At 36.4% G+C, this 26,499-nt stretch overlaps 1 protein-coding gene across 3 annotated transcripts in view; it reads left to right on the top strand.

Moving 5' to 3' along the window:
* Positions 1–26,499, top strand: part of SPOCK3 (SPARC (osteonectin), cwcv and kazal like domains proteoglycan 3) — a 280,247-nt gene that overhangs the window by 127,701 nt on the left and 126,047 nt on the right. For all 3 annotated transcript variants that reach the window (XM_081137554.1, XM_081137552.1, XM_081137553.1), the window contains exon 4: positions 8,909–9,023. In XM_081137554.1, the coding sequence (XP_080993680.1) occupies positions 8,909–9,023 (115 nt within the window). The remainder of the gene's footprint in view (positions 1–8,908; positions 9,024–26,499) is intronic.

The raw sequence follows: 26,499 nt of genomic DNA, 5'->3' as shown, positions 1-26,499 counted from the left end.
AGCAGACCACGTTAGGCTTTGCCAATGGAGGGGACTTCAAGGGCATTGCAGAGCAAAGGGCTTCTCTCTCTGGTTCTGGAATACATCTGCGTGAAGGGGAGACATGCGGGGGTGCTCTACCCTCATCCTCATGCCCAGTGTACCATCCCGAGGCGAGCTTGCGTACTCAGTCTTGGTTGGCACTGTGCACTCCAGGGCCTGCTTTTGCAGATGAGCTCCCAGTGCTCCAGCCCTCTCCGTGCACCTCCTGCAGCCCATCTTCATGCTGGATGAGTGTTTTCTGCTTGCCGGTGTCAGCTGTGCTTTCTTGCCGCCAGCTTTGGTGAACCTATGCGGGATGGGCGGGAGGAGTGGATACACGTTGCCTGCTTTCCCAGTGACTGCGGACCAGCATTGGCCCTGGCCACCAGATAGATTTCTTAGCCATCCAGTGGGCTAAAACCTTCTCCAGTGACAGCTGAACCCCACATCTGGGGAGGAAGCACACCTTCCTCTGCTATAATTAGTAATTCCTTATTTTAATCCTTCCCTTTGAGTTACTGACTTTTGTCTCCTAATTGGACTTGGATAATAGCGATTGTACCATTTTATACTCTCACCAGCCATGTGTTAGGGTTGGTTGATCTAAGTTCTTGCCAACACTTACACTCAGCTTTTAAAATTATAACATTTCCTCTAGTGGTAAAGAAAACTGTACTTTCAATTTTTTATCAGATTGAGCAGATGCTGTCAGGGTGATATCTTCTGCCTCACACCTAAGATTGAACTAAGTGGTCATATTGTTTAGACATCTACGTTTGTGTGTGCACATGTGTGTATGTGTGAACTCTCTGATGATAGCAGTGTCTGACACAGCTCTCAGAGGTAGCATGTCTATGTTAGGAAGGTTTGTTTTGGTCTTTTAAAGATTAGCTTCGTTTTCCTTTTAGAAAGAGTCTTGTGGAAATTATTACTATTAAATAGGAAGAATTTTAAAAGAGTTTATTGAGGGATGTGGTGAGTTAGTGAAATTTTTTTGCATGGAGATAATTTTGCACTCAGAGGAGGCTCAGAAAGGCAGAGTGTCATTCATAGTGGATCAGAGTTCCTCCAGCAGGGTGGTAAGAAGAGCTGTGTGGCAAGAAATAAGAGATTTTGTACGACTTTCATAGCTACCAATACAGATACAAATCATAATGACCAAATATAATTCCATATTGCAGGGGCTTTTCTTTATAAATATATTTCAGGGAACCTTTTAACAAGTGTTGATTTAATCATAGCTGTACTTAGCTCTAATATTAGAAAGAAAATCCCAAATATAAGCCTTTATGATAGGGATTCAACATCATCATCTTTACATATCAAACAATAGATTAGGAAATAGAAACCACTAATAATAGGTTTTCACACATAATCAATTTTGCTGGAATGCATCTACTTTATAAAAGAAACACTATTAGCAATTATCACTTTTATTTGGTAGAAACTATGTGCTGACACAGAAAAGCAATGACAAAGAATGGAAAAGAATAGTATATTAATATATTCATCAATCCCTTAACTAGACTAGAACAACTGCAGGATGAAATTTGGCATTGTAATAACATCCAGAGTTTTTGTTAACTTTGATTTATCAATGCAGTGGTTAGATGCATTTAATATACCTTTATAAGATGTTATTGAAATAAACACTATAGTATTTTGATAAATATTATAAACTAAATCCATCAATTGCATATGAATCTTCTAATTTTGTAGACCTCCACATTTAATGTTTGTAATGAGGAGACCAGAGTTAGAGTGGATGAGTTTTATATAATTGAAGTAATAGTAAGGTTTGAAACTAAGAAAGTCACTCCAAAGACTTGCAACCACATTTAATCACATTTAGCACCACAAAATTGGCTGTCAGAGTCTAATTAACTATCAGGCATTAGCTCTGTTTTTCATGCTGCTCACTTGCACAGCCTTTTATTATAACATCTGGCAAGTTTTTAAAAATCCCCTAGAAAACCTGTTCTTCCTATAGTTTTACAACATAAAGTTACAGTGAAATAAACGGTTGTTAGAACTACAACCAAATCATCTTTGATGCTTAATTGTCGAACCAAGAAGAAGGTTTTTATAATCATGTCTGAGTTACTGGTCACCTCATTTTAGACTAGTGCACATGATTAAGCTTAAAGAGACATTTTACCAAGTGAATGCTGGACATACAGTTTCATTTCACTATTTAGTGAGGTTGTACTTTTTCCAAAACTGAAACCCAACTCTCAGTAGTACAGTTCACTTGCTCTTAAATCATGATGAATATCCAACATAGTCTTTGTTTTCTTGATTTTTTCCCAACTGCTAAAGAGTACTTTTATAACGTAAATGTACTTTGTTATCTATTGAAATTCAAAGAGAAGGGCATATTTGCTTATTTGCCATCATAGTTGGAGATAAACATTCCACAATACAAAATCTTGATGAGAAGAAAATATTCTAATATCCTGGAAGTAAAGACTGATTTCTTACAGAGAGCTGCAGACCAGTGATGGACTTGTTAATTAGCAGCAACTGATGGCAAAAGAACATGAAATAGTAACTTAATTGTGCTTAGAAAAACATAATTATCAAATAAGAATTCCAGACACAGCTAAATTTTCCTTTAAGAGTGATTGGAAAATAAAGATACATTCAGGAAAATGTATCAAAATTATAGCACAAATGGCACAGTTTGAAAAAAGTACAAAAGGAAATACTTCAGCAAATTGTAAGAAATTATACAAGAGAACCCAAAGGAAAAGTGAATTGCAAGAAGAAATGATGAGAAAAGAGACTGGTAGATTTTTATTATTGTAAATTAGCTATGTCAGAAAAATAATAATAGAAATAAATACTCATTTGAAGGGGTGGGCATGTAAAGTCCAAATGAAAATGGTGAGGAATTTGCATGTCAAAGATTTGGTATTAATGTGTTTGAAGGTCTTGCTACTCTTCAGGACAAACTATCATACAGTTACTTTCACTCACCTGTGCCAGCTGTGCATGGAAACACCTAAAGGAAATCTCTCAAAGATTTTGTAACTTCCAAACTGGCAGAAAGGAAAGAAAGTACTACATAAAATACAGTCTATACGCTATGAGGCAGGAAAGAGGAGAGAAAACGAAAGAAAAGAAACATGGCAAAACAGAAAGCACAAGATAAAGTGATAGAAAGGAGTCCACATATATAAAAAAAATCGCGATCAGTGGAACAGAAAAACGAATAGATTGGACTTCTAAATCCACCTAAGGGTTCTTAAGGGCTGCTCATAAAATATAAACGTTAAGCGTTAAAAATAAGGAAATTGGGGGAAAATTGCCAAGCAAATACTAATAAAAAGAAAATCAGTTACAACAATATTAGTATCAGAAAAAATCCACAAATGGTGGAAGTGAGGAGCTGGAAGTTAATCCAGTTGATTGCAGTGTCGTTTCCTCAGTATACCTATTCAAACGTAACAGTGCTTGACTCTCTCAAAATCATCTCCTTTTCTGCTCTGTAATCATTGTTCCCAAGCCAGGCTCCATGCTGAGTTTCCTTTCCCCAGAAATCTTTTCTCCGGCACTGGCTGAGCTAAGGTAACTGGTTCATCATTAACTCCACCAAAAAGAATACACAGGGTGATTTAAGAGTGCTTTAGCCCAGAATCATTAGGATTTAATGATTCTTCTAAAATCTAGGCTTCCTGTGGAAAAACACTTAAAATTCAGAAGTGAGTTTGCGCAGATTAGGAGTTTCAGTCTTTCCTGTTAAAGTTTATCTCAGTTCTTCTTACTAACAGTAATACCTATTTTTGCGGCTTAGGCCACTTTTTGCCTTTTCTTCTTTCAAGTTCGCCTGCACTAAATATGAATACTAATGAGGGCTCCTCTGCTCTAGAATTGAGCACCTTTCACTGCCCATGTTTGTTTTCCTGAACTGTCCTCTATATTGTGTGCTTACTTTTCAGTTCTCCTTACATTGGGACTTCTCTTCAAGAATTAGGCCTTCTCTTAGTGATACACCTGTCTACATTCACATGTTTCTCACCTGCTGGCTCAGGTTCTTCTGCCATTAGCAGCTGGACATAGCTGGGCACTTCCTAGCTTATCCTGGTCTGCAGTTTTCTGGATGAAAAAAAACCCAAGTATTTTGGTGAAAGAGTGTGGGAAAAGCCTACATCACAAATGAAATGCAAAGGTTAAATCACAAGGCAATTGTTTGAATTTCAGAATGACTTTTTCTAAAACACAACAAAACAGTATCAGGTTCCCAGGGTAGTTCACATCAGTCAGAAAGATGATGAAAGACATAGATGAAGACGAGAAGATGGCCAAATGAATTTAAATGCACTAGCTGAAGACTTTCTAGGGGTTGTTTTACTGGATGCTTGAGACTGTTAAATATAATACAGAGTAAAATAGGAACTAATTTGAAAAGTATGAAAAGAGAAGGATAGTAGCAGAGGGCGAGCATGAATTTATGCCAGGCGTCTTTAAGACACAGGATTGATTCTAATCCCTGGGCTTCAGCCAAGAGGAAGATGGTTCTGTTATTGTTGTGATTTCAAGTATAAAATCTTAGGCATCTGTATTTACAGTGTGTGATGTTTTATAGTTTTTAAGCTGCCAACAATGTGAGTTCTACTAAAAAATACAGATGGTTAAAATCACATGCACAGAAAGTGATCCTTTCCTTATTGCAGACCCTCTGTGTTTGATTCTTCATGTTTACTTTCTATTATATTTTCTGTCTCCTGGCAAATCCTGCTACTCCTCTGTGTTATCATTTATGGAGAATTTTACTCATAATTTTATTATTTTTATGTGCCATCTTTGTTCTGATAATGTCCTCTTTATATACAAACTTTTGAGATGTGTTTTCTCTTAAGTGGATATACTATAAGAGGAGTTATGGAACTTTTTTTTTATTTGTAGAGACTTGTTTTGTGTCCTAACATGTGGTCTATCTTTGAGAATGTCCCATGTGCACGTGAGAAGAATGTATATTCTGCAGCTTTGAGGTGATATGTTCTATAAATGTCAGTTAAATCCTTCTGATCTAGTGTGTCATTTAGAGTCACTTTTTCCTTGTTGATATTTTATCTGGAAGAGCTATCCAGTAAAGTCAGTGGAGTGTTCAAGTCCCCTACTGTAACTGTGTTACTGTCCATCTCGCCTTTAAAGTCTTCCAGAAGTTGTTTTTTGTTTTTGTTTTAGTCTGTGTGAGTCTTTTGTTCCAAGGTGGGTCTCTTGTAGACAGCAAATATATGGGTCTTGCTTTCTTGTCCACTCAGCTACCCTATGTCTCTGTGTCTTTTGATGGAACATTTAATCCATTTATATTTAGGGTTATTATTGATAGATGCATTTCTGTTGCCATTTTATTCCTTTATGCCTATGTTTCTTATTCTATTTCAACTTCTTATTACAGCAGTCCCTTTAACATTTCTTGCAATGCTGGTTTGGTGGTGATAAACTCCTTTAGCCTCTTTTTGGCTGGGAAGCTCTTTATTTCACCATCTATCTTGAATGATAGCCTTGCTGGATAGAGTAGTCTTGGTTTCAGATCCTTGTTTTACATTACCTTGAATACTTGATGCCATTCCCTTCTGTCCTATAGAGTTTCTGATGAGCAGTCAGCTGACAGCGCTATGGGAGCTCCTTTGTAGTTAGTAGATTACTTTTCTCTTGCTGCCTTTAAGATTTCTTTGTCTTGAATTTTTGGCATGTTAACTATGATGTGTCTGGGTGTGGGCCCTTTGGGTTCTTCTTGCTTGGAACTCTCTGTGTCTCCTGAATTTGTGTGACTTTTTTCTTTACCAGGTTAGGTAAGTTTTCTGTCATCATTTCTTCAAACAGGTTCTCTAACTCTTGCTTACTTTCTACATCTTCTGGCACTCCTATGATGTGAATATCATTACATTACATGTGCTCCCATAAAATGTCCTGCTTTTTAATTGCTTTTTCTTTTTGATTCTCTGATTGATTTTTTCTACCCTGTCTTCTAATTCACTGATCCTATCCTCAGCTTCACCTAATCTGTTGTTTATTCCTTCCATTTTTTTTATCATTATTTCTACTATGTCATTCTTAATTGTCTTAATAGTTTCCATATTTTCTCATGCTGTTGAGCATCTTTATGATCAGTATTCTGAACTCTATATATGATAGATTGCTTATCTCCATTTCATTTAGTTCTTCTTCTGGGGAATTCTTTTGTTCTTTCATTTGGGGTTTGTTTTTTTGGTCTCCCCATTTTGGCTGCCTGTTGGGATTTGTTTCTATATATTAGGTAAATCTGCTAGGACTCCCAGGCTTTTGGGTGGTCTCTGGTACAAGCCAATGTCAGACGCTGTTTGTGACTGGCCTTGAGAACCCTGTTTGAAGCTTTCCACACTCCACGGCTTGTGGTAATATCTTCTGGGGCTGGGTGTGTTTGGACAGGACCCAGATGTACACCAACGTCTGCTTTTCCAAGCCCAGGGTCCAGAAGCAAATCAGACATGGAACTTTTGTAAATTATTTAATGTAGTCTGTATAAGGTAAATAAAACTGTAAGGAATAACTAAAAATAACTATTAATAGTCTGCACTCAAGTGTAACTAGATTAGATTAACTATGATAGTTTTATATGTTCTGTAGCTTTTTATTTCAAAATGAAAACTTTATTTTTTCAGAATACTATATCATAGATTAACTATATTCACAATGAGTGTATGAAATGAATATAAGGTACAGTGGTAGGCACAATTACATTGTTTAATTGTTATGCAAATTGTGCAGTTTTAATCATATTTAAACAATATTAATAATTTAAAAATCAAAATAGACTAAGAATTAGAAATACCTTAAAACATTTTAATGAGTTCTAAATTATTGAATGTTTTTCTTTTACGTTGTACAGTTCTAAAATACAGTAGTTTAAAGAAAGTTTTTTTAATTAGTAACAATTGAAACTGTAATAGTATAATGACAACGTTATAGCAGTTTGCATTTGCATAGTGAACAAAGTATATTCAACGTTTTGTAGAGAATAAAATGACGAATGTAGCTTATCTTAAATGTTGGAACTACTCAGAAATTAAGAAAAACTATAATTACTTTAATAATTATTTGTGGAAAAAATGTCCTAGTATGGAGGAAATTGAAACATTTGTCTTCCAAATAGATGTACTTAATGTGTTGACTATTTTATTATCATATATCTATTAGTTAACATTTTAGCAATGTGTGTTAGTATTCTTTATTTTAAATCTCATGCTTATGTGAAATCTCAAGTAACAATTTTTGCAGAAATATACTTTGTATTTTTAAAGAAAGAATATGTTTTTATATATAGTCTATATATAGATATATTTTATTGAATTCATTGACTATCAAAGTATATTCATGATACTTAGGGTAGTGACTAAATTTTAACACATTTTAAAGTTAAATTTGATTTGTACCCTAGATTTTAGTTCTGATTTACCTCAGGTTTAAGATCTTTAAAGAAGCTTGGCTCAAATCCATGTTTCATCCCCAGTGAAAGCCCAGGGCCCCCACAAATACCTTTTCATATTCCCAATGCACATTCTTCTGGTCACCCCAGCTCTGTTTTACTACATGCACTAGAACTTTCTTTTCAGTTTGCCATTTTTCATGGGTTCTTTCTCTGTTTCGACATATACCCAAATTAAATGCTCAGTGTCATTTTCTTACTTGTGCCAACTCCCTCTCTCACTTTTTGCCCCAAATAAATAACAACAAAATATCACTAACCATCACCAATAATGGTTACTAACATTCATAATAACCTAAAGGAGGAAACCACCAAAATTTCTATTGATTAGTAAATGTCTAAACAGAGTGTCACATATTTATACAATGGAATGATGTTCAGCAACATAAAAGAGTGGTGATGGATGCTACACTGTGGTTAGACCTTGAGAGGAAACACTGTTCCAAATAAAGGAAGCCAGTCACCAAAGACCACATATTGTGTGACTCCATTTATAGGAAATGTGCAGAATAGGCAAATCTGTACAGACAGAAATTAGATTAGTGGGTGCCTAGTATTGGTTGTTGTGATGGAGTTGGTGGAAATGGGAGTGGTAACTAAAGGGTATGAGTGTTTTTTGAAGTGTAAAAATGTTCTAAATTGATTATGATAATAGTGTCACAACTGTGAATATACTAACAACCAGTGGATTTTGAACAGTAAAAGAATGAATTGTGTAGTATATGAATTATTTCTCAGTAAAACTGCTATTTAAAATACCACACAGTCTTTGTGTTAGCAGCCGCCAAGACAGAGGTTTGTCTGGATAAATGGCAGTTCAAATGTCAGGCACAAAATGAAAATAAAAATGCAACTTCTCGGTTCTTACCATGACACACTCAACCAGCCCTCAAGTATAACTGTAGACTTTTCTTGGAAATCCAAAATCTCATTTATGCCCAGTATCATCTTGGGTCTCATCCATTTTCTCTACTGACCTGCTAAGGAGAGAGTAAGTTATAATCCTCCACTGACAGAAGTAATACAGCAGCATACCCCAAATTTATCTCCCGCCCTTTACTGCTCAGGAGGCAGTAGCAGCTCCAGGAAGTTTTGGTGTAAAAGTTCCTGTCTTGCTTACACATTGTTTGATGATAGGGGTATGTGCATTTTAGCTTCTGAATAGAACGGATAAGACTAAAGTGCCACTATCTATTTACTTTGAGTTATGCGGGTAGAAGCAGAAGTATCTCTTAATAAAAGGATAATGAAAAGGCAATTTACAGGTAAATGCTGTATAAATTCCTAGATCCAATTGTGTTTAATGGGATTAGAGACCTCTATTTTATACAAACTCATTTTAATAATTTATGTACAAATTTCTCTCCCTCCCTCCTCCTCTCCCTCCCTCTCTCCCTCCCCCTCTCTCTCTAGCTTTAGATCCAGCTAAAGATCCATGCTTAAAGATGAAATGTAGTCGCCATAAAGTATGCATTGCTCAAGATTCTCAGACCGCAGTCTGCATTAGTCACCGGAGGCTTACGCACAGGTAAACATTGTTAAATTAAATCCCGCTGACTAAATGGTACTCCTTATACCATGAATAACTACAAAGTATAAATATTTGGCAATGTCTGCTAAGAATTCATCCAGGGTTTTATTGAAACAGCTTCAGAACCTTGGTTAATGCAATTATGAATTATGATTCACTTGCGTGAAACATTATCAGTTCAGATTTACTATGGATTATATAATGTAGGCATATATTATAAAGAGGATTTTGTGAAGATTGGATTAAAGTGGTATATTTGCCTACTTATGCTTTTTCAAATTTAAGGAACAAGTACAGTTTTGGGACCCTGTAAATATTTTTACTAATGCCTACTTAAACATTCTATTTCCCTCAGGGGAGAATTAGAAACAAAGGTAAAGGGCAAAAAAAAAAGGAAAAAAAGATTGATGTTTATAAAAAGGTTGAGACAAGTCACAGGATAAAGATACGGGCCTGGACCGTTTGGGGGCACTTTTCTTTATGGAAGCACTCGTACTGGTGGAGTCCTTGTAGCCCACTCCCTGGAGGCTGACACAGAAGTGAAAGAGGGGAAGAAAGGGTTTTAAACGTCTTTTATCGTGATCACCACTGCTCCTGTAAGATAGACTATTTGGAGAAGAATCAGTAATTTAGAAATAGCCTGTGAAGCATGCTGCTGAGTTTAAAGACTGGAACTTGCCACAACCAAAAGTGAAATCACTGGTAGCTGATGAAGCAAGCAGGCGTATCCATTCCCTTCATTACTTTTAGAGGAATTCTGCCCTGGCCGGGTAGCTCTGTTTGTTAGAGTGTCATTTCCATGCACCAGGGTTGCAGGTTTGATCCCTGGTTGGGGCGTGGAATCCTCTTTGTGAGGATTGCCTTTCTCTATGATAGTGGACCTAGTTTGTGTTGTGCTTTTCATCAGCTGAGCATGGGGATTTCTCTCTTTGGGTATGCTCAGAAACTTAGTGGATATTTGTTTTAGTATACTTACATCTAAATCCTATTCAGATATACCAACAGAGAGTAAGAACAGTGGAAAACAAAGATAAACAGCCTTGCTAGAAAACAGCAAATATTTGTTTCTCTGTTGTTCCTTATTGATGCAAAGGCACATATGGATAAAACCCTTTATTAGATGCTAAGCGGATTACAAGTCCTTATTCCATAATTCCAAATCTATAGCGGCAGATTTCAAGTACCAAGGTGGACGAATGCAACCAAGATAGAGGGTTTGGGAATGAGTGCACCTGGAACAGAGAGTCATGCTCTGGCATATCAATATTGTACTTGCAAGAGAGAGGAAGAGGGCGAGGCAGAGGGCGAGGACAGTTGGGGAATGTAAAGTGTAAAAAATCTCTTGGAACTAGCATTTCTATGAAGTCAACATACTTTGGGAAGGCTCAGAAGGGTGAAGCAGAGTTATCAGGAATATATCCCCACTCAGTCATGACCTCTCTGTTGGTTTTGCAAAGGGATAACAGAAGTTTGGGCCAGAAATTTATTTTTCTATTTATTTCCTTAGGGTTCCAAAAAGCTTCTTAATGTCTTGGAATTCTTATTATTTAATCATCAAATATTTAAAATATTAGTATGTGAAAGGATGGATGGGGAATGGTGGGGAGTGGGGTTTTACTTGAAAAGACAATAGGAGGATGGTGTTGAAATGAATTCCTGTGTAATCCCTCACCTAAATTGCAGAGACCTAGTCCATCATTTCAAATAAAAGCAAACACTGTTTTACCACAAATTTTAGAGACCCAAGGAAAAGTTACCATCTACCCACAGTTAACACCTTTGAATAGGCTCATCCATACTTTTTACAACTATGCTGCCTTCCTGTTTCTTTAACTTACTATTAGACAAAGACTTAACTCTGGACAAAAGGAAACTTTCTTAACAAGGTGAAGACTCTCAGAAACCAATAGCTAAAATATTTTCTTAGTATAAGGTAAAGCATCCTAAATGGAGAACCACTCCGCCAGCTTTGCCTTTGGTGCACAGGTGGGCTGGGGCCACCTGTAGGTGGACTTCAAAGTGTCTTATGGAAAAAGAATTTAGTCCTGTTCTACTTCCGATAGACACTATTTTAAAACTTAGACTCGATGTACACTAAATTCAATAAGTAAATAACTAGTTTCCAAAGAATTGATATTGATACTAATATTTAATATGCTTTACTTTAAGGATGTCAGTACGTAAGTGAATGCCTATGCAACACTTAAGGAGGGAGAGTTTTGCCAAGCAGTTTGATCAATAAAGGTGGCTATTAAAATTATGTAGATCTTAAATTTTGGGGTTTGTGTGTATTTTGGGGATGGGGAGCAGAAAACAGAAACAGGGCTTAATTAAGAAATTTTGAGCACTTACATAGTTCAAATTGGAAATTTCTACTTTTTCTCAACTAAAGGGACAGCTTTATTTTTTCTGTCCTTGATCTCATAAAAGCTAAAAGAAGTGGAACTGGCTATTTGCCTCTGCAGGGGGGATTCTGTTTTTCAACGAGGTCTTCCTAGGTCCACCCCTGATTCCCAACAAGATATCACAGCCATTTCTTCATTACCCGAGAGCCCTGAGAACCCTGACTTCTCTTTGTGTAATCATCATTTCATATGTAATAAATTGTGTAACATCAATCTCCTTCAGTTGTTTGGAGGTTTCAGGAAGGTTTATATGTCTTGTTCTCCACCTTATCCTTAGAACTTGACACACTGACTAGTATGTACTTTCTTTGAAGTGTGTATTAAAATAGCTACTTGTAGACATTTAAAGAAAAAGCTGAGTAACTTGATCAATTGAACTGGCCAGTGTAGATAATGTAAGTCTAAAAATTGTTTTCTGTGTGCCTTGTGTTTATTTGTTGAAGCTGGTCTGAGAAGGGCATGAGTCAATCCACAAATACTTAAAAATGCATTCATCAAATGAACAAATCACAAGTTATTGCCAGAAAAAAAGGAAGAGGTAGACATTAAAATATGAGGGAGAGGTGAGTTCATAACAACTGGTTGGAAGAAACTGTTAGATCCCTGCCTTAGATTTGTAAGTAACTGAAATATTTGCTAAATATCTCTTTACTTCATGCATTAAATAGCAATGCAGCCATGCCCTGCTTAATGATGGGAATACGTTCTGACAAATGCAGTATTAGATGATTTGATGTATGTGGGGACATCAGGGAGTGCACTTACACAAACCTAGATGGTATAGCTACTACTGTAACTGTATGCACTATGCTTTTATGGGACTGACAGTACAGTAGGTTTGTCTACACCAGCAGCACCACTGAGAAGTCAGTGACTGCAGTGTAAACCCTGGCAGTTGTCTCTTCTTTTTGTAATGCAAAGGCCTGACTTAAGATTTGATTGGTGAGACATTCACTTCAGAGAGACATCCATTTCAAAGACAGTACCCACTTCAAGGGAAGCTATCTGGAATAAACCCATGGCCAGCCACACACCTAGATTAAGAGCCAGGCCTCCAACTCCCACTGAGGCTTCTTTGCTTTAGATCTTGGTTGATTTTGGTAAAAAACCATCTGGGCTACTTGTGTTTTTCTCTTCCGGCCCTTTAAATTCCCACTCTTATATTTTAAATTAATCAGTAAAGAGTGGGTCCTAGTAGCCAAGTCCCCCACCCTCATCCTCAATAAAAGCAGAACCTCAGGCCTGCGTTCTCATGGTTGTCACTGAAGGGCATCGTGAACCCGAATAAGAACCACAAGGGTCAGTTCAGTTCTACCATTGGTTTGGAAATAGATGTCTGTGGGAAACTCACAGGGACCCCGGTGATTGCACCCGGGCATTTCTAACTGATAGCATTAATATGGGAAGACCGAGGCTGCAAAAAGCGGTAATGCATTGCACTAGGCCATTAGGATGGCTATGATGTGACTAGGTGACAGGAACTTTTCAGCCCCATAATCACCTTAAGGGGCCACCATCATATATGTGGTACATTGTTGACTGAAATGTCCTTCTGAGGCGCATGACTATAATTGTCTTCTGAAATCAAAGAAATGGCCTTATCAGGAATCTCATTGTTTGTTTTGTAGTAGCTTTGACCACTGTAGCCAATATAGAGGACTGTGTAAACTACCCAAAGATGTCATCTTCAAGGTCATAAATGTGGATATTTGTCTCCTAATGTTTTTTTTCTATGAAGAATTGGCCTCAAACAAGGGTGATATCCATGTTCCTGTGCTGGATCTTTGTCACCATTATCATCACCAGTTAAAACCAAATAGTTTTATGAACAATGAGAAAGAACTTGAATATAGCATGTTTTCCAAAACGGTAACATAACTAATTAATATATATAATGGCTTGCAGGGCTTTGAACATGACCCACTCTATTTTTTTCTTTCAGTTTTATTTTGTATTGGTTTCAGGCATACAGCATAGTGGTTAGACAGCCATAGCACTGTATATAGTTATTGCGATATTACTGAGTATATTTCCTATGCTTTACTTATATCCCCATGACTATTTTGTAACTACCAATTTGTGCGTCTCAATTCCTTCACCTTTTTTACCCAGCCCCCAAACCCCCTCCTCTCTGGCAGCCACCAGTTCACTTTCTGTGTGTATGAGTCTGTTTCAATTTTGTATTTTCATTTATATTGCTCTTTAGAGTCCACATATAAGTGAAATTATATGGTATTTGTCTTTCTCTGATTGACTTATTTCACTGAGTATAATACCCTCTAGGTCCATCCGTGCTGTAGCAAATGGTAAGATTTTATTCTTTTTATATGTCCAAGTAGTACTCCATTATATATATGTACCACAACATTTTTATCTACTTGTCTGTTGATGGGCACTTGACTTGTTTCCATAGTTTGGCTATTGTAGATAATGCTGAAGTGAACATAGGGGTGCATATATTCTTTCAAATTAGTATTTTGGGCTTCTTAAGATAAATCCCCAGAAGTGGAATTGCTGGGCCGTGAAACAGATCCATTTTTAATTTTTTGAGGAACCCACATCGTGTTTTCCATAGTGACTGCACCAATCTTTATACCCACCAATAGTGTATGAGGGTTCCCTTTTCTCCACATCCTCACCAACACTTGTCATTTGTGGGTTTATTGATGACAGCCATTCAGACAGGTGTGAGGTGATATCTCATTGTGGTTTTAATTTGCCTTTGTCTGATGATCAGTGACACTGAGCATCTTTTCATATGTCTGTTCGCCTTCTGTATGACCTCTTAGGAGAAGTGTCTATTCAGGCATGACCCACTTTTTTATATTGTTACCCTGGGGAAAATTTCATAGATGCTTATTATAGCTGAGCAGTTTTTGATTCGTTGTTTTTGTGTATTGTGAGCAAGATGCCCCGTGTTTTAAGCTCCCTTTGCTCCTATGCAGCTGCAGATAACACCATTTCTAATTCAGTGTTTTGGGCCCCGGGCAGTGCTGCTGTTAGTAAAAACAAACAAACAAACTAACAGATTGAGTATAAGACATATTAAGGTTGAAGAAATTGTTGTAGGACAAAACTTTTGGCCTCCCAAGGAGGCATTATATAAAAGAATAATAAAACTAATTTAAAATGCTGCTTATCAAAATAGATATCAAAAAGTGAGTCTAATAATTATCTATTTGAAATTTGCACTTTTAGAATCCATTATTTTTTTTAAAATATGTTTTTATTGATTTTTATAGAGCGAGATGAATGGAGGGGGAGAGAGAGAAACATCCAGTCTGCAATCTAGGCATGTGCCCTAACCGGGAATGGAAAGGGGGACCTCTCGGTGCCTGAGCCAATGCTCAACAGCCACACTGGCCAGGGCTAGAATCCATGATTTTAATGACCATATTCAGAAGGAGATTAGACTTTCTTTATATAGTGATTAAATGAATGACTGTGGTATTTATACTTCCATTGCTATAATGTTGAAATATTTATTGTGGGAACATGCAATCATAGGGACTGAGTTATAGTAGACTCCCAAAAATGTTTGTTAAACTGAATTGAACTTACGACTTTTTTTAAAAATATATATCTTTATTGATTTCAGAGAGAGGAAGGGAGAGGGTGAGAGAGAGAGAAACATTAATGATGAGAAAGTCATTGATCAGCTGCCTCCTGCACGCCCCCCACTGGGGATCGAGACCGTAACCCAGGCACATGCCCTGATGAACCACAATCTCCTGGATCATAGGTCAATGCTCAACTGCCGAGCCATGCTGGCTGGTCTTATAACTATTTTTTAAATAATGTTCCTCATACTTATCTAAGATTTCATCTCTATGTTATATGAATGCTCTAAAGTTGCCCATAGGGAGCATGAATTCCACCATTTATTGTACATTTAATATGTGTAAAGCTCTTTACTAAGTGCCTTAAGTTGACTTAGTTTTTACAACAACCCTAATGCTTTATAGTAAAGATTATTATGTTCATTTTATAGAATGAAATACTAAAGCTCAGAGATGTTGGGTATTCTGCCTGAGATTTGTTATATAGAAAGATAATAGATGATAGATAGATAGATATAGATGATAGATAATGATAGACAGACAGACAGACAGACAGACAGACAGATAGATAGATAGATAGATAGAAGGGACAGATTTAGGATTTCAAATCATGTCTATCATTTTTATATATACGTTCTTTTTTGTAATTATGAATGAATTTTAATCATGTTTATAAGTACCTAGCTCTACCTAACTCTTTTTTGGTTAGGCTATAGTGAGTCTGCAACACTTTTTTTAAATACTCTTTTTAAAGTAACAAACTAAGATTTATAGCAATATTGAAGAGAAAGTACAGAGAATTTCACACATAACCTCTGTACCTGCATGTGCATGACCTCCTCCATTATCAACAACCCCACCAGGGTTGTACTTTTGTTATAATTGTAAACCTACATTCACACATCGTTATCACCCAAAGTCCAGAGTTTAATTGTTTTTTAATGTTAATTGCATTTAAAAATAGGTCATAGTACTTTTGATAGTGAATTAGTATAAGAGTGATTTCTCTTTTTAAACACAAATAATAACTAAACTAAACTTATAAAGTGTTTCCTTTATATCTGGATCTCTTTAAAATATTTGTATATGTATGTTTGTGTATATATTTGTATGTGTATATGTATATATATTTGCATGTATAAAACATGCATACACACATGCATATATATGCATAACTAATTTAATCTGACAACAGTGATATAAGGTAAAGTGAGTTACAGTTTATCAAATTTATAGTGATAAAAGCTGAGACACAGAATTTACATGATTTGCTCAGATGGTAGACTTGGACATTGAACCTGGCCATTGAGGTTCCAGAATTTGTTCTTTTGATTATTATGTGTTAATGTCTTTTTAAAAATATATTTTTATTGATTTTTAGGGAGAGAGAGAGAGAGAGAGAGAGAGAGAGACCCATGTGAGAGCAAAACATCAATTGGCTGCCTCCTGCGCACCCCCTACCAGGGATCTGGCGAGAGCACAGGACAGTGCCCAACCAGCTGAGGCACACAGGCCAGGGCTATGTGTTAATGTCTTTTAAAACATATTAACACTTATAAAGCATGTTATATAAAGAAGACATTTTTCTAAGTATTTGATAACATCTTTCAACAATCTTATGTTTCTTTATAATAACGTAGGTAATATTGCCTAATGTACTGTTTCTCAGCATATTTTAATCCAGTCTTTCTTGCTGAACATGTGATTCTTAGATTTTCATTTTATTCCGATATCACTCTCAAGAGGGTGATCCTTAGCTACTTCAGACTTGCTCTTAAGGAAAAAATTGAATTCATTAGAATGTACATCTAGATCAGTCAATATTGATTTGATCAAGTTTTATTTTAGGTGTTCCACTTACACAAACAAAATACATGTTTCTCAAATATAAAAATAAGACAACATTGACTTTATTTTTTAAGGCCATAGCACATATCGTGATGTTGAAATCATCATCCCCACTCCTGTTGAAAATCAGGGGCCTGTTGATTAAAGTCCAGTATCCTTGGCAAAGCCCCTTACAAGCTGACCCAAGTAGCTTTAGAGCCTGGTCTGCAGCTCTCTCCCGTGGCACACTGCAGCCTTCTTGAAGCAGGAACCTCATTGCGTGGAGTGAACCCCGGGTCCAGAGCCAGACTGCCTGGGCTCACAGTCTAGTTCCACTGTCCTTAGCTGTGTGATCTTGGGCATGTTATGTCAGCTCTCTGTGCTTCTGTTTCTTCCACTGTAAAGTAGGAATGATTTTTAAAAAATGTATTTTTATGATGATATTGTTTTAAGCATTAATGAGTTGATACACAAAAACAATTAGAACATTACCTGATCCATAGTAGGCACAGTGTAAGGGTGAGCTAGTACTTTTCCCTCCTGAAATGTTGTATATGTTATTTTATTTATTTTTTAAACCATAGTGTTTCTTTTTTATTTTTATTGATTTCTGAGAGAGGAAGGGAGAGGGAGAGAGAGACAGAAGCATCAATGATGAGAGAGTCACTGATCGGCTGCCTCCTGCACGCCCCCGACTGGGGATCAAGCCGCAACCTGGGCATGTGCCCTGATCCGGAATCGAACTGCGATCTCCTGGGTCCTAGGTCGATGCTCAACCGCTGAGCCACGCCCGGCTGGGCAAAATGTTGTATATTTTATAATCATAGGCTTTTGTGGTGTCTGAGTATTTTTCCTCATGAAATGTTCTGCCCATTTATTTTCTTGTTTTTCTGGCAAATGCTCCGTGTCTGAAGAGGCTTTTAACATAATAGTTAATGGTATGTAATTTGATACTAGTCTGGCTGGCTTTGAAATCTATCTCCATTTCTTGGTAGCAAAAGGACTTTGAGCATATTAAACTCCCTAAGACTCAGTTTTCTTATTCATACGATGGGGATGGTAATTATACTATCTGTCTCCCTCTGTTTTTATAAGAATTAAAGACATAATCTGTGTAAAACACTTTGCACAATGTAAGCACTCAATAAACATTAATTATTGAGACACCTCTATTCAGCTTTCTCCCACATGTCTCCTAGCCCAAGGTAAAATTAAACCCTCCTTCATTATTATGCTCATAGCACATTAGCAACACTTTTATCTACCTGTATTACAGTTATATAGATATTTAATAGCTACCGGTTGATTTTGTCAAGTTGCAGTTGATACAGTATTTGTAAAAATTGGTTGACTCTTGTCACAATTATAGGAGATGGAGTTCAAGATTCCTTTATATTTTAAGTAAAAGGAATTATATGATTTTGCCAATTGAAAATGGAGAGAAAGGGAACAATGTGCCGTATGTCTTGGTGGAAACTGGGAGAGACCTAGCTGCTTAAAGGAAATAGCAAGGAAGCAGGTATACATTTGCTCCTCTGAAAGTTATTAGGCTGCTGTCCTTTGAACAAATTTGTTGCCTTTAATTATTTTCTAATTTATATGTTTTACCACAGCTTATATCCGCATGCCCAGAGAAGAGGGGCTTCAGACCAGAAAGTTCAGAATATATGAGAGGTTTTCATGTGTCCTCAGTTCCTCCTTGAATACTGCCGTTAACGACTGTCTGTAGAGAAGCCCCGTGGCGTCCTTTCAGGCGGCCTTTATTTCCCCAGCGGTCCCAAAGACTGATAGGCTCCTTCCACCAGCAGGAAACCAACTTTCCATAGGAGGAAGGAAATGCTGGGTGTCCGTGGAGGTCGTTTCCTGCTCTGTTTGCCATACATAGTGGCTTTGAAGTTTGTCTAAGAAATTTTAATTAATGTACTTTGGTGTATACTTCTAAACCTCACGATACCTGTCAGCTGGGAGAACAGGGTTGAATAATGGGTTCACAGAAGAGGGCAAGGTGAGCTGCCAGCCAAGAAGCCTCTGCAGTAATGACACAGGGACTACATGGAACCCAGCTGACGGCATACTGTGAACAGTTAACAAGGAATTCATTTACTTGTAAGCCTTTTTCTTGCTTCATAATATCTCTTATACAAGGAAAAGAGTAAGATTAGAAAAAAGTACAAAGAGAGATTCAAATATTGCTTGATGAAGTAGCTCCCAAATAGACAAGAAAATAGGGGAGGTCTTTGAATAGAGAAAAAACAGATAAATATCCATACTTTTATCATATGTTTCAGCAATCAGATTCCTTGGTGTTTACCCAATTGAGTTGAAAAAATATATGTACACAATTAAACCTGCACACAGCTGTTTGTAGTAGCTTTATCCATAATTGCCAAAACTTGGAAGCAATCCAGATATCCTTCCATAGGTGAAGGGATAAACTGTGCTACACCAACAATGGAACATTATACAGCACTAAAAAAGAAATGAGCTGTCAAGACATGAAGAAATCTTATATGCATATTATTCAGCAAAACAAACCAGTCCAAAAAGGTTACATAAATGTATAACTCCAACTATGTAACATTGTGGAAAAGGCAAAACTATAGAAACAGTAAAAAGACCAGTGGCTGCCAGGCTTTGGGAGTAGGGGTGGGGATGACAATTAATAGGAACACAGAGGACTTTTAGGTCAGTGAGACTATTCTGTGCTTAGGTCGGTGAGACTACGGTGGGTACATGTCATACATTTGTCTAAACCCATGGAATGCACAGCACGGAGAGTGAAGCAGAATGTGAACTGTTGACTTTGGGTGATTATGATGTGTCAGTGTAGGTTCCTCAAACTCAGTTGGTTGGAGCATCATCTCGTGCACCAAAAGGTTGCGGGCTCAGTTTGGGTCAGGGCACATTCCCAGGTTGTGGGTTCAACTACCAGTCGGGGGTGTGGGAGGCAGCCAATCCTTGTTTCTCTCTCACATCGATGCTTCTCCCCCCCCTTCTCCTTTCTCTAAAATCAATAAAAATCTACCCTCTAGTGAGGATTTAAAAAAAACATTAACAAATGTGATGGGAGATGTTGAATATGGATGAGGCTATGCATGGTTGGGGGCCGGGAGCATGTGGGAAATCTCCGTACCACCCCCTCAATTTTTCTGAGAACCATAAACTACTCTAAGAAATAAAGTTTTAATTTTAAACATTGGTAAACATAAAGTCTTATAATCTCTCTTCAGTTTCAAGAATAAATGTGTGTGTGTCCTTAGTACTGGATGGATTGCATTGCCAGTGGTGGTAGTTTAATACCAGTCATTTGTTCCAAATTGTAACGTGACGAAACATGAAAACAATGTAGTGGCAAATTAAAGAAATTTGGTTATACCAATAACACTTTTTGAGCTACAGCTTTTTTAGATAAGAGGATGGTTTTGTCACATGATAAGGAGGTTTAATAAGCTGTCCCAGTGTTGGAAAAGATATGTTAGATATTAAAACTGTAAAAAATGTGCATAATTTACTTATTCTCATTATTATTTAGACCTATTATTTTTAAAGCAGTTCAGTTGGTGTTTGATGGGCAGGTGCTATGGGGTACCTGATCACTGTTTTACATGTTTCTGTTTTTGGTAATCGCCTCATCAAATGAATATCTCTGATTCTAAATACTTCCCTCTCCAGGCAATCAATTTTATCTTGTAGTATTTTCGGTAATTTTTATTATTATTATTAATATTGTGATCAATCCTGCCATTTAGTCATTTCATTTTAATCATGACATTTTAAATCTTAAACCCCAACTTTCTATTACTGAGTTTTCATTAAAGAAACCAACATCTTGGATAAATTACAACTGAACCTCCTGCTAGCAAAGTGTTGGCAGACAAACAATAGTATTTCTGCATAATGGACTTTCAGGGCTGGAACATATTAATTTTTTAACTTGGTTGAAAGCCTTCATTCTGTAGCTGACTGATGTAGATAAATAATTAGGACATTTAGAGTCATGTGCTGCTATATTTAAGTGAATGATCTTTCTTTTCCTACACATGCTTTATTTTCATTAGTTCCTTTAGATTTTTAAAAAAAATACTTTAGAAACATTTTAATGTTGGGCCTATTTAGTGTCAAAATATGGAACTAAGTGCTTCTTATTTAATTCTCTATTCACATTGTTATTTTGAATACATAATTTATATTCATTCATATTCATCTATGGACAGAGACAGCTGGCCATCCAAGTATGCTTCCGTTACACAGAGTAGATTTATTGTTGGCAAGTGGCTGCCATCAGGAACTCTGCAGGGGAGCCCTCACTTCTTTGTGAGATCATGTGACTAGATCTTAGGTATCAGAGTAGAAGTAATGTTTGTCAGTTCAGAGTCCAGATGGTTAGGAAGTGATATGACTGCCTCCTATCTACCCATGGGCTGTTAGCAAATAATTGTAAGGTGAAGAGCATAGCAGAGCCACAAGATATAAGGAACTTGGTTCCTTGAATTACCATGTGAAAGGTCATCCAAGGAACAGTCTCATCAGCCTATTATGTGAAGGAAAAATAAAATTGTTATATTGAAATTTACAATCAGGAATATGTGAGAGTGGCTTTAACAGTGGAAAATCGTGGAAGTATGTGATGGAGTCATAGTAATGATCTCATCAAGTTTTACGATAGTTAAAAACAACAGGATAACAGATAAGTGGTATAAAGAACTTAACTAGCAGGGACCTCATCTGGTCATGATATATCCTTTCCTGTCACGTAGGCACCACATTTTCTCTATGAGCAAAAGATACTGTGTGAAATATGAGAAAAAAGAAATTCTTGAGCAAGTAAACATGGTAAAAGTTTGACTTTGACGTGTTTTGCTTCCTGGTGTCATCCTTTGGTATTAAACCAGTGAGATCAATAGGAATAATCGTTTTGTAAATCTGAGGACTTTGGAAGAGTTAATTTTGAAGTGAAATTATTTTATTTTCGGATTATCTCTGTGATTCAAAATTCCTTATATTTTGATGCACTATTGTGAAAAAAGGAGAAAGATATGTTAAGCTTTCAGAGCCTAGGGAAAGGGAGTATAATGTCAGCTTAACCTTTATCCATTCCTTTCGCATGAGAGTACTAAACCAAGAGAGACATTTTGATATTTCAGTGTTTGTAAGATTGAAATTTTCCATCGAGAGACAAGTATCTCCTTTTCCCAGTTAGCTTCATAGACTAATTAACTCTCATTCAAAGAATTAGTCTTTATATTCTTTTTAACCCAAATGTAAAACTATCTACATTTCCACCGAATTATATAATTCTAGGGTTAATCTGAGGGCCAGAAAATGTGACTATGATTAGTTTATATTTACGGATCATAATAAAACTTCATAGCTTTATAGAATGTTTTCAAAGGAGTATGATAATTTTAGGTGTTTTTTCATTCATGAAATTCTGTCATTGGGTACAACATTAAGTTCTGAATGTTTACTAAAAACAAAAAAATGAGTACAAATGGGCATGTGAGCAGTTTTTCTTTAAACGGTGATGTGTAGCACAATGCAGTGTCATTCCACTTTCACAGAAGGATTTGGCACAGGTGCAGGTTTGCACTGTAACCTTGTTGTGTCCACAATGATGGGTCTAGAAAATGTCACGTGTTGCTGCTTATTTTGGTCAGACTAAGTCTACATTAAGCCGGCGGATGTTTGCTGGCATTTTGGAAGGGCATTCTTACTGCGATGCTTTTTCCCATGTTGAATTCTCATCATGAGGGTTTTCATCGGTCCCTGGTTTCAAATCACCCTAAGCAACCCTGAGAAAATAGCCTGGAGTTTGCCTATTTCATTCCCAGTCTCAGTAGTGACTCAAAAACTAATAAATATAAAGAATAATGAAATTGTCAATTATAAAGAATATTATGCCCTGGGCTTCTCTTCTGGAAGCTAAAATATGTCACTTTCAATATAGAGAACCCTGTCTGCATGCTTCACAGTTCCTAGATCGCAATTACCCGTTTTCTTCCAAACCAAATATTTTCTATCCTGCTTCAGTTATAAAGACAAAGTGTAGATGTCTCCATGCAGCGAAATAAAAGCTTGATCATTAAAGACAAAAATTAAAGACTTCTTTTTGTAAAACAAGATTAATAGTGAGGACAAACTAATGTTTTAACAAAAACTTTAACAAAGATACTATTATATACATTTCATAATCTATAGTTAACATATAGAAATGATAAAATGGCTACTAAGAGGCAAAAAGGAAGAAACCATGGATTGTGTATGGTCTTAAATAAAGAGAAATCTTACATGTCTAGGGCATCTGTGCACTTTGGGAATGAATCGCTTTACATTGACCCATTCATCCAGTTTCTGCTGTTGTGAAAAGCAGAAATTCTCCCTCATATTGGGCTAATTATAACTCCAACATCTATTCTGTTGATCCTTATACCAAGAATTATTAAAAAGGGAAAATATCAACAAACAGACAATAAGTAAAAACTTCAATATTTCCTAATAAATTTAATACAAAGTGTTTTGCACTTACCGATTCAATAGTAATGTTTGGCCAGTTCTGAAGTTGGTCAAATGGTATAGCTACAGGAGGGATAGAGAGCTACTTGTGTTGGAGTCTAACTATATAGTTTATCAAACTTTATATTTGAATTTTTCTTAGATTTATAATGTTTGTAAAAAAGCTTTATCAGAGGATGGTAAAGGTAGTTAATTTTACAAGAAATATTTTAGTGACCCATTTCTATTGTGTGTAGAATGGAGATATTGTTTCAGGAAGATCTTTATCTACATCTACTAAAAGTTCTGTGTGTTTTTTGTGTTGCTTCCAATGTTTTCAATCTCAGTGACCAACCTCCCTCAGGTCTTAATGGACCCTGGAAAGCCCATATAACCTTGTTCTTTAATCTAGTAAATTTTCAAGAAAAAGATAGATACATTATTGAGAAAATATGAACATAATGGTAATTAAAGAGGAATTTAAATGTATTTGTTGTACTGGATTTGTAAGAAGTATCATTTTCTAAGGGGATGTACAGCTGCTTTAGTTAGCCTGAATTATTCTTTTTAAACATAATTGAATACTGAGTAACATATTGCTTAAAAGACATATTTCTTACATTTTCTGCAGTTTTTCGGAGAAATCATCACTGCATTATAAATATCTCAGCAATGCATTGTCTTCCTTTTGCTTTATTATATTCAAGTAAATGGGAAAATATTTTCAACTCAGTGCATATTTATTAAATACCTACTATGAGTAAGGAATGTTGCTAGCTACTGTGGGAAATCCAAATTGCTAATAAAATATACTATAATCTAGGATTTCAGACAGCATTAATTCAATAGAAATATAACCATATAATTCCATATAGAGACAATATACATTTAAATATAAATTAAAGTATTTGACAAATTGATATATTTTAGTTTTGTGTAATTATATACTATGTTATGCACCATAGCTAAATAGAGATGACAAAAACAGAAACTGGCAGGAATGGATTTAATGGTCATTATAATGGTCTCTTTTCTACTATTTTGTTGCTATGTTTTACTCTTTTGAGTATAGATTCAATTGTATATGGAACAAACATTCCAAAAGTTAATGATTGCGTTCTTAGAATGCAAATTCACTTTATGCATTTGTACAATTCTACCTTATTAACAAGGGCTCTATTTATTTTCATTGGACAATTATCTCAGGAAAGAACTTGGGGAAGACAGGTTAATAAATCACAAATATTGCCACTTATCTTTATCAATAATTGGCTACTCTCCTAGTTCCTAGGAATACATTATTTGAGTGCAGACATAAGCTCTCTAAATATAGGGACACCATTTTCTTAGTAAAATGTCTACAAAATAAGTATGGCTTGAGCTTTATATCTTCTCTACTCATGTTGTTTGTCAGTTTAGTTACTAAAATGTATAGTTCTTCTAGATAATGCACAGAAATGTAAGCATAATGAGTCCAAACTCCATTTTCTTCAATTAGTGAAATTTATAATTGATTTAAAATTATTTACTTGAACCTAAAATAGTTTTTCCATTTATAGGGTTTATTATTTAATGTGTTTATTATTATGTGGAGTTGCAAAAAAAAGAAAATTGTTTTAATTTTTCACACAAATGACAGAAGAAAGACAAATATCAGATTATGAAAAGACAGCTTTATAAAATCCGTAAACTCCATTTAAGGGCGTGGAATACCTTCCACTGCAGTGAGCTCTTAATTGACACCAAGATAATTCTTGGCGCTGGTAATGGAGGACGACTAAAACTATATATGACTACATTTATTCATTTATTCATTTATTTATTACATTTTCATGCATCCACCCCTCCATTCAGCTATCATTTATGTTCAGTCCGGTAGTAGTTCTAGGAATGGCATATACATTAGTTAAGAAAGGAGCCATCCGTTTCTCTTTTATGGAGGCTAAAATCTAATATTTCTTAAAATTACAGAATAGGTATGTAAATAGAGTGCGAGATCACTGGGTGATCAAGATGGAATTGGTATGCTATCATAAGTGAGAGAGTTATCAGACCTCTTAAGGGCCTGACATCACGGCCTGAACATGCAGGATAAATGGAGGTTGTCAGGCAAGTAGAGAAGGAAGAATGAGGGAGCGGAAACGGCATGTGCAAAGGCCCTGAGGAAGGAAAGAATATGACGTGTATGAGGGGGGGACAGAGAGCTATGGAGTGTGGCATGCCCTGGCCAGTTTGCTCAGTGGTAAGAGTGTTGGGCCCTGGACTGCATGGTCTCAGCTTCGATTCTGGTCAAGAGCATGTCCCTTGGTTGCAGGCTTGATCCCCGGCCCAGTTGGGGCGCATGCAGGAGGCAAACAATCCATGTGTCTCTCTCACATCAATGTTTCTCTCTCTCTCTTCCTCCCACTCTCTCTGAAAAGCAATGGAAAAAATATCCGTGGGTGAGAATTTAAAAAAAAAAAAAGAGTTTGGTGTGGGTTTAGGTTAGTAGCTGGTTGTAGATGAAGAGAAGTGGATCATCAGTGATAAATTCTGAAAGTAGAATCAGCAAGGCTCACTGATAAATGGCCTTTGGAGAATGAAGGAGAGACAATTACATTGGCAGACTGTGGTGCGGTTTTAAGAATCTGGTGGGCCTGGAAGGGAGAGGGAACAATACTCTACAGCTTCATTTTAAACATGTTAAGTTATAAAAGGCCAAGGAGATAGCCAGTACGTGAGATCTATGGAAATGGGTGAGGGAGAGACTGAAGACGAAGCAGAGAATAGATCCCAGGGAAATTCCAGTACTTAGAGGTAGATACTGAGGAAGAGCCTAAGTAGGAGACTGAGAAGGAGCCAGAATGAAGTAGGAAGAAAAAATCAGGAGCCCTTGGCAAAACTGAAGCCAAGAGATAAATTTTAAGATGGAGGAAATTATTGACTGTGTCCATTCTGCAGAGCGGTTGACTGAGATATTTACAGGAAAATAACTGTTGAATTTGACATTTTGGGGTTGGAAGTCATAGTGGAACAGATAGGGGGGTGAAGGAAAAGAAGGAAATAGAAGACATGTCCTTGGAGAAAATAACGGTAGTCTCATTAAAGACGCAGGTGTGTGTTTTTTAATACAGTGTTTTGATTTATTTTATTTTAGGGGTTGAGCTAACCACCAGAAAGTGTTTGGTACCGATGGTGCTTTCAGTGAAG

Source organism: Miniopterus schreibersii (assembly GCF_964146895.1).
Source record: "Miniopterus schreibersii genome assembly, chromosome: 4".
NCBI classification, from domain to species: Eukaryota; Metazoa; Chordata; class Mammalia; order Chiroptera; family Miniopteridae; genus Miniopterus; species Miniopterus schreibersii.
This window is presented reverse-complemented; position numbering and strand designations above follow the sequence as displayed.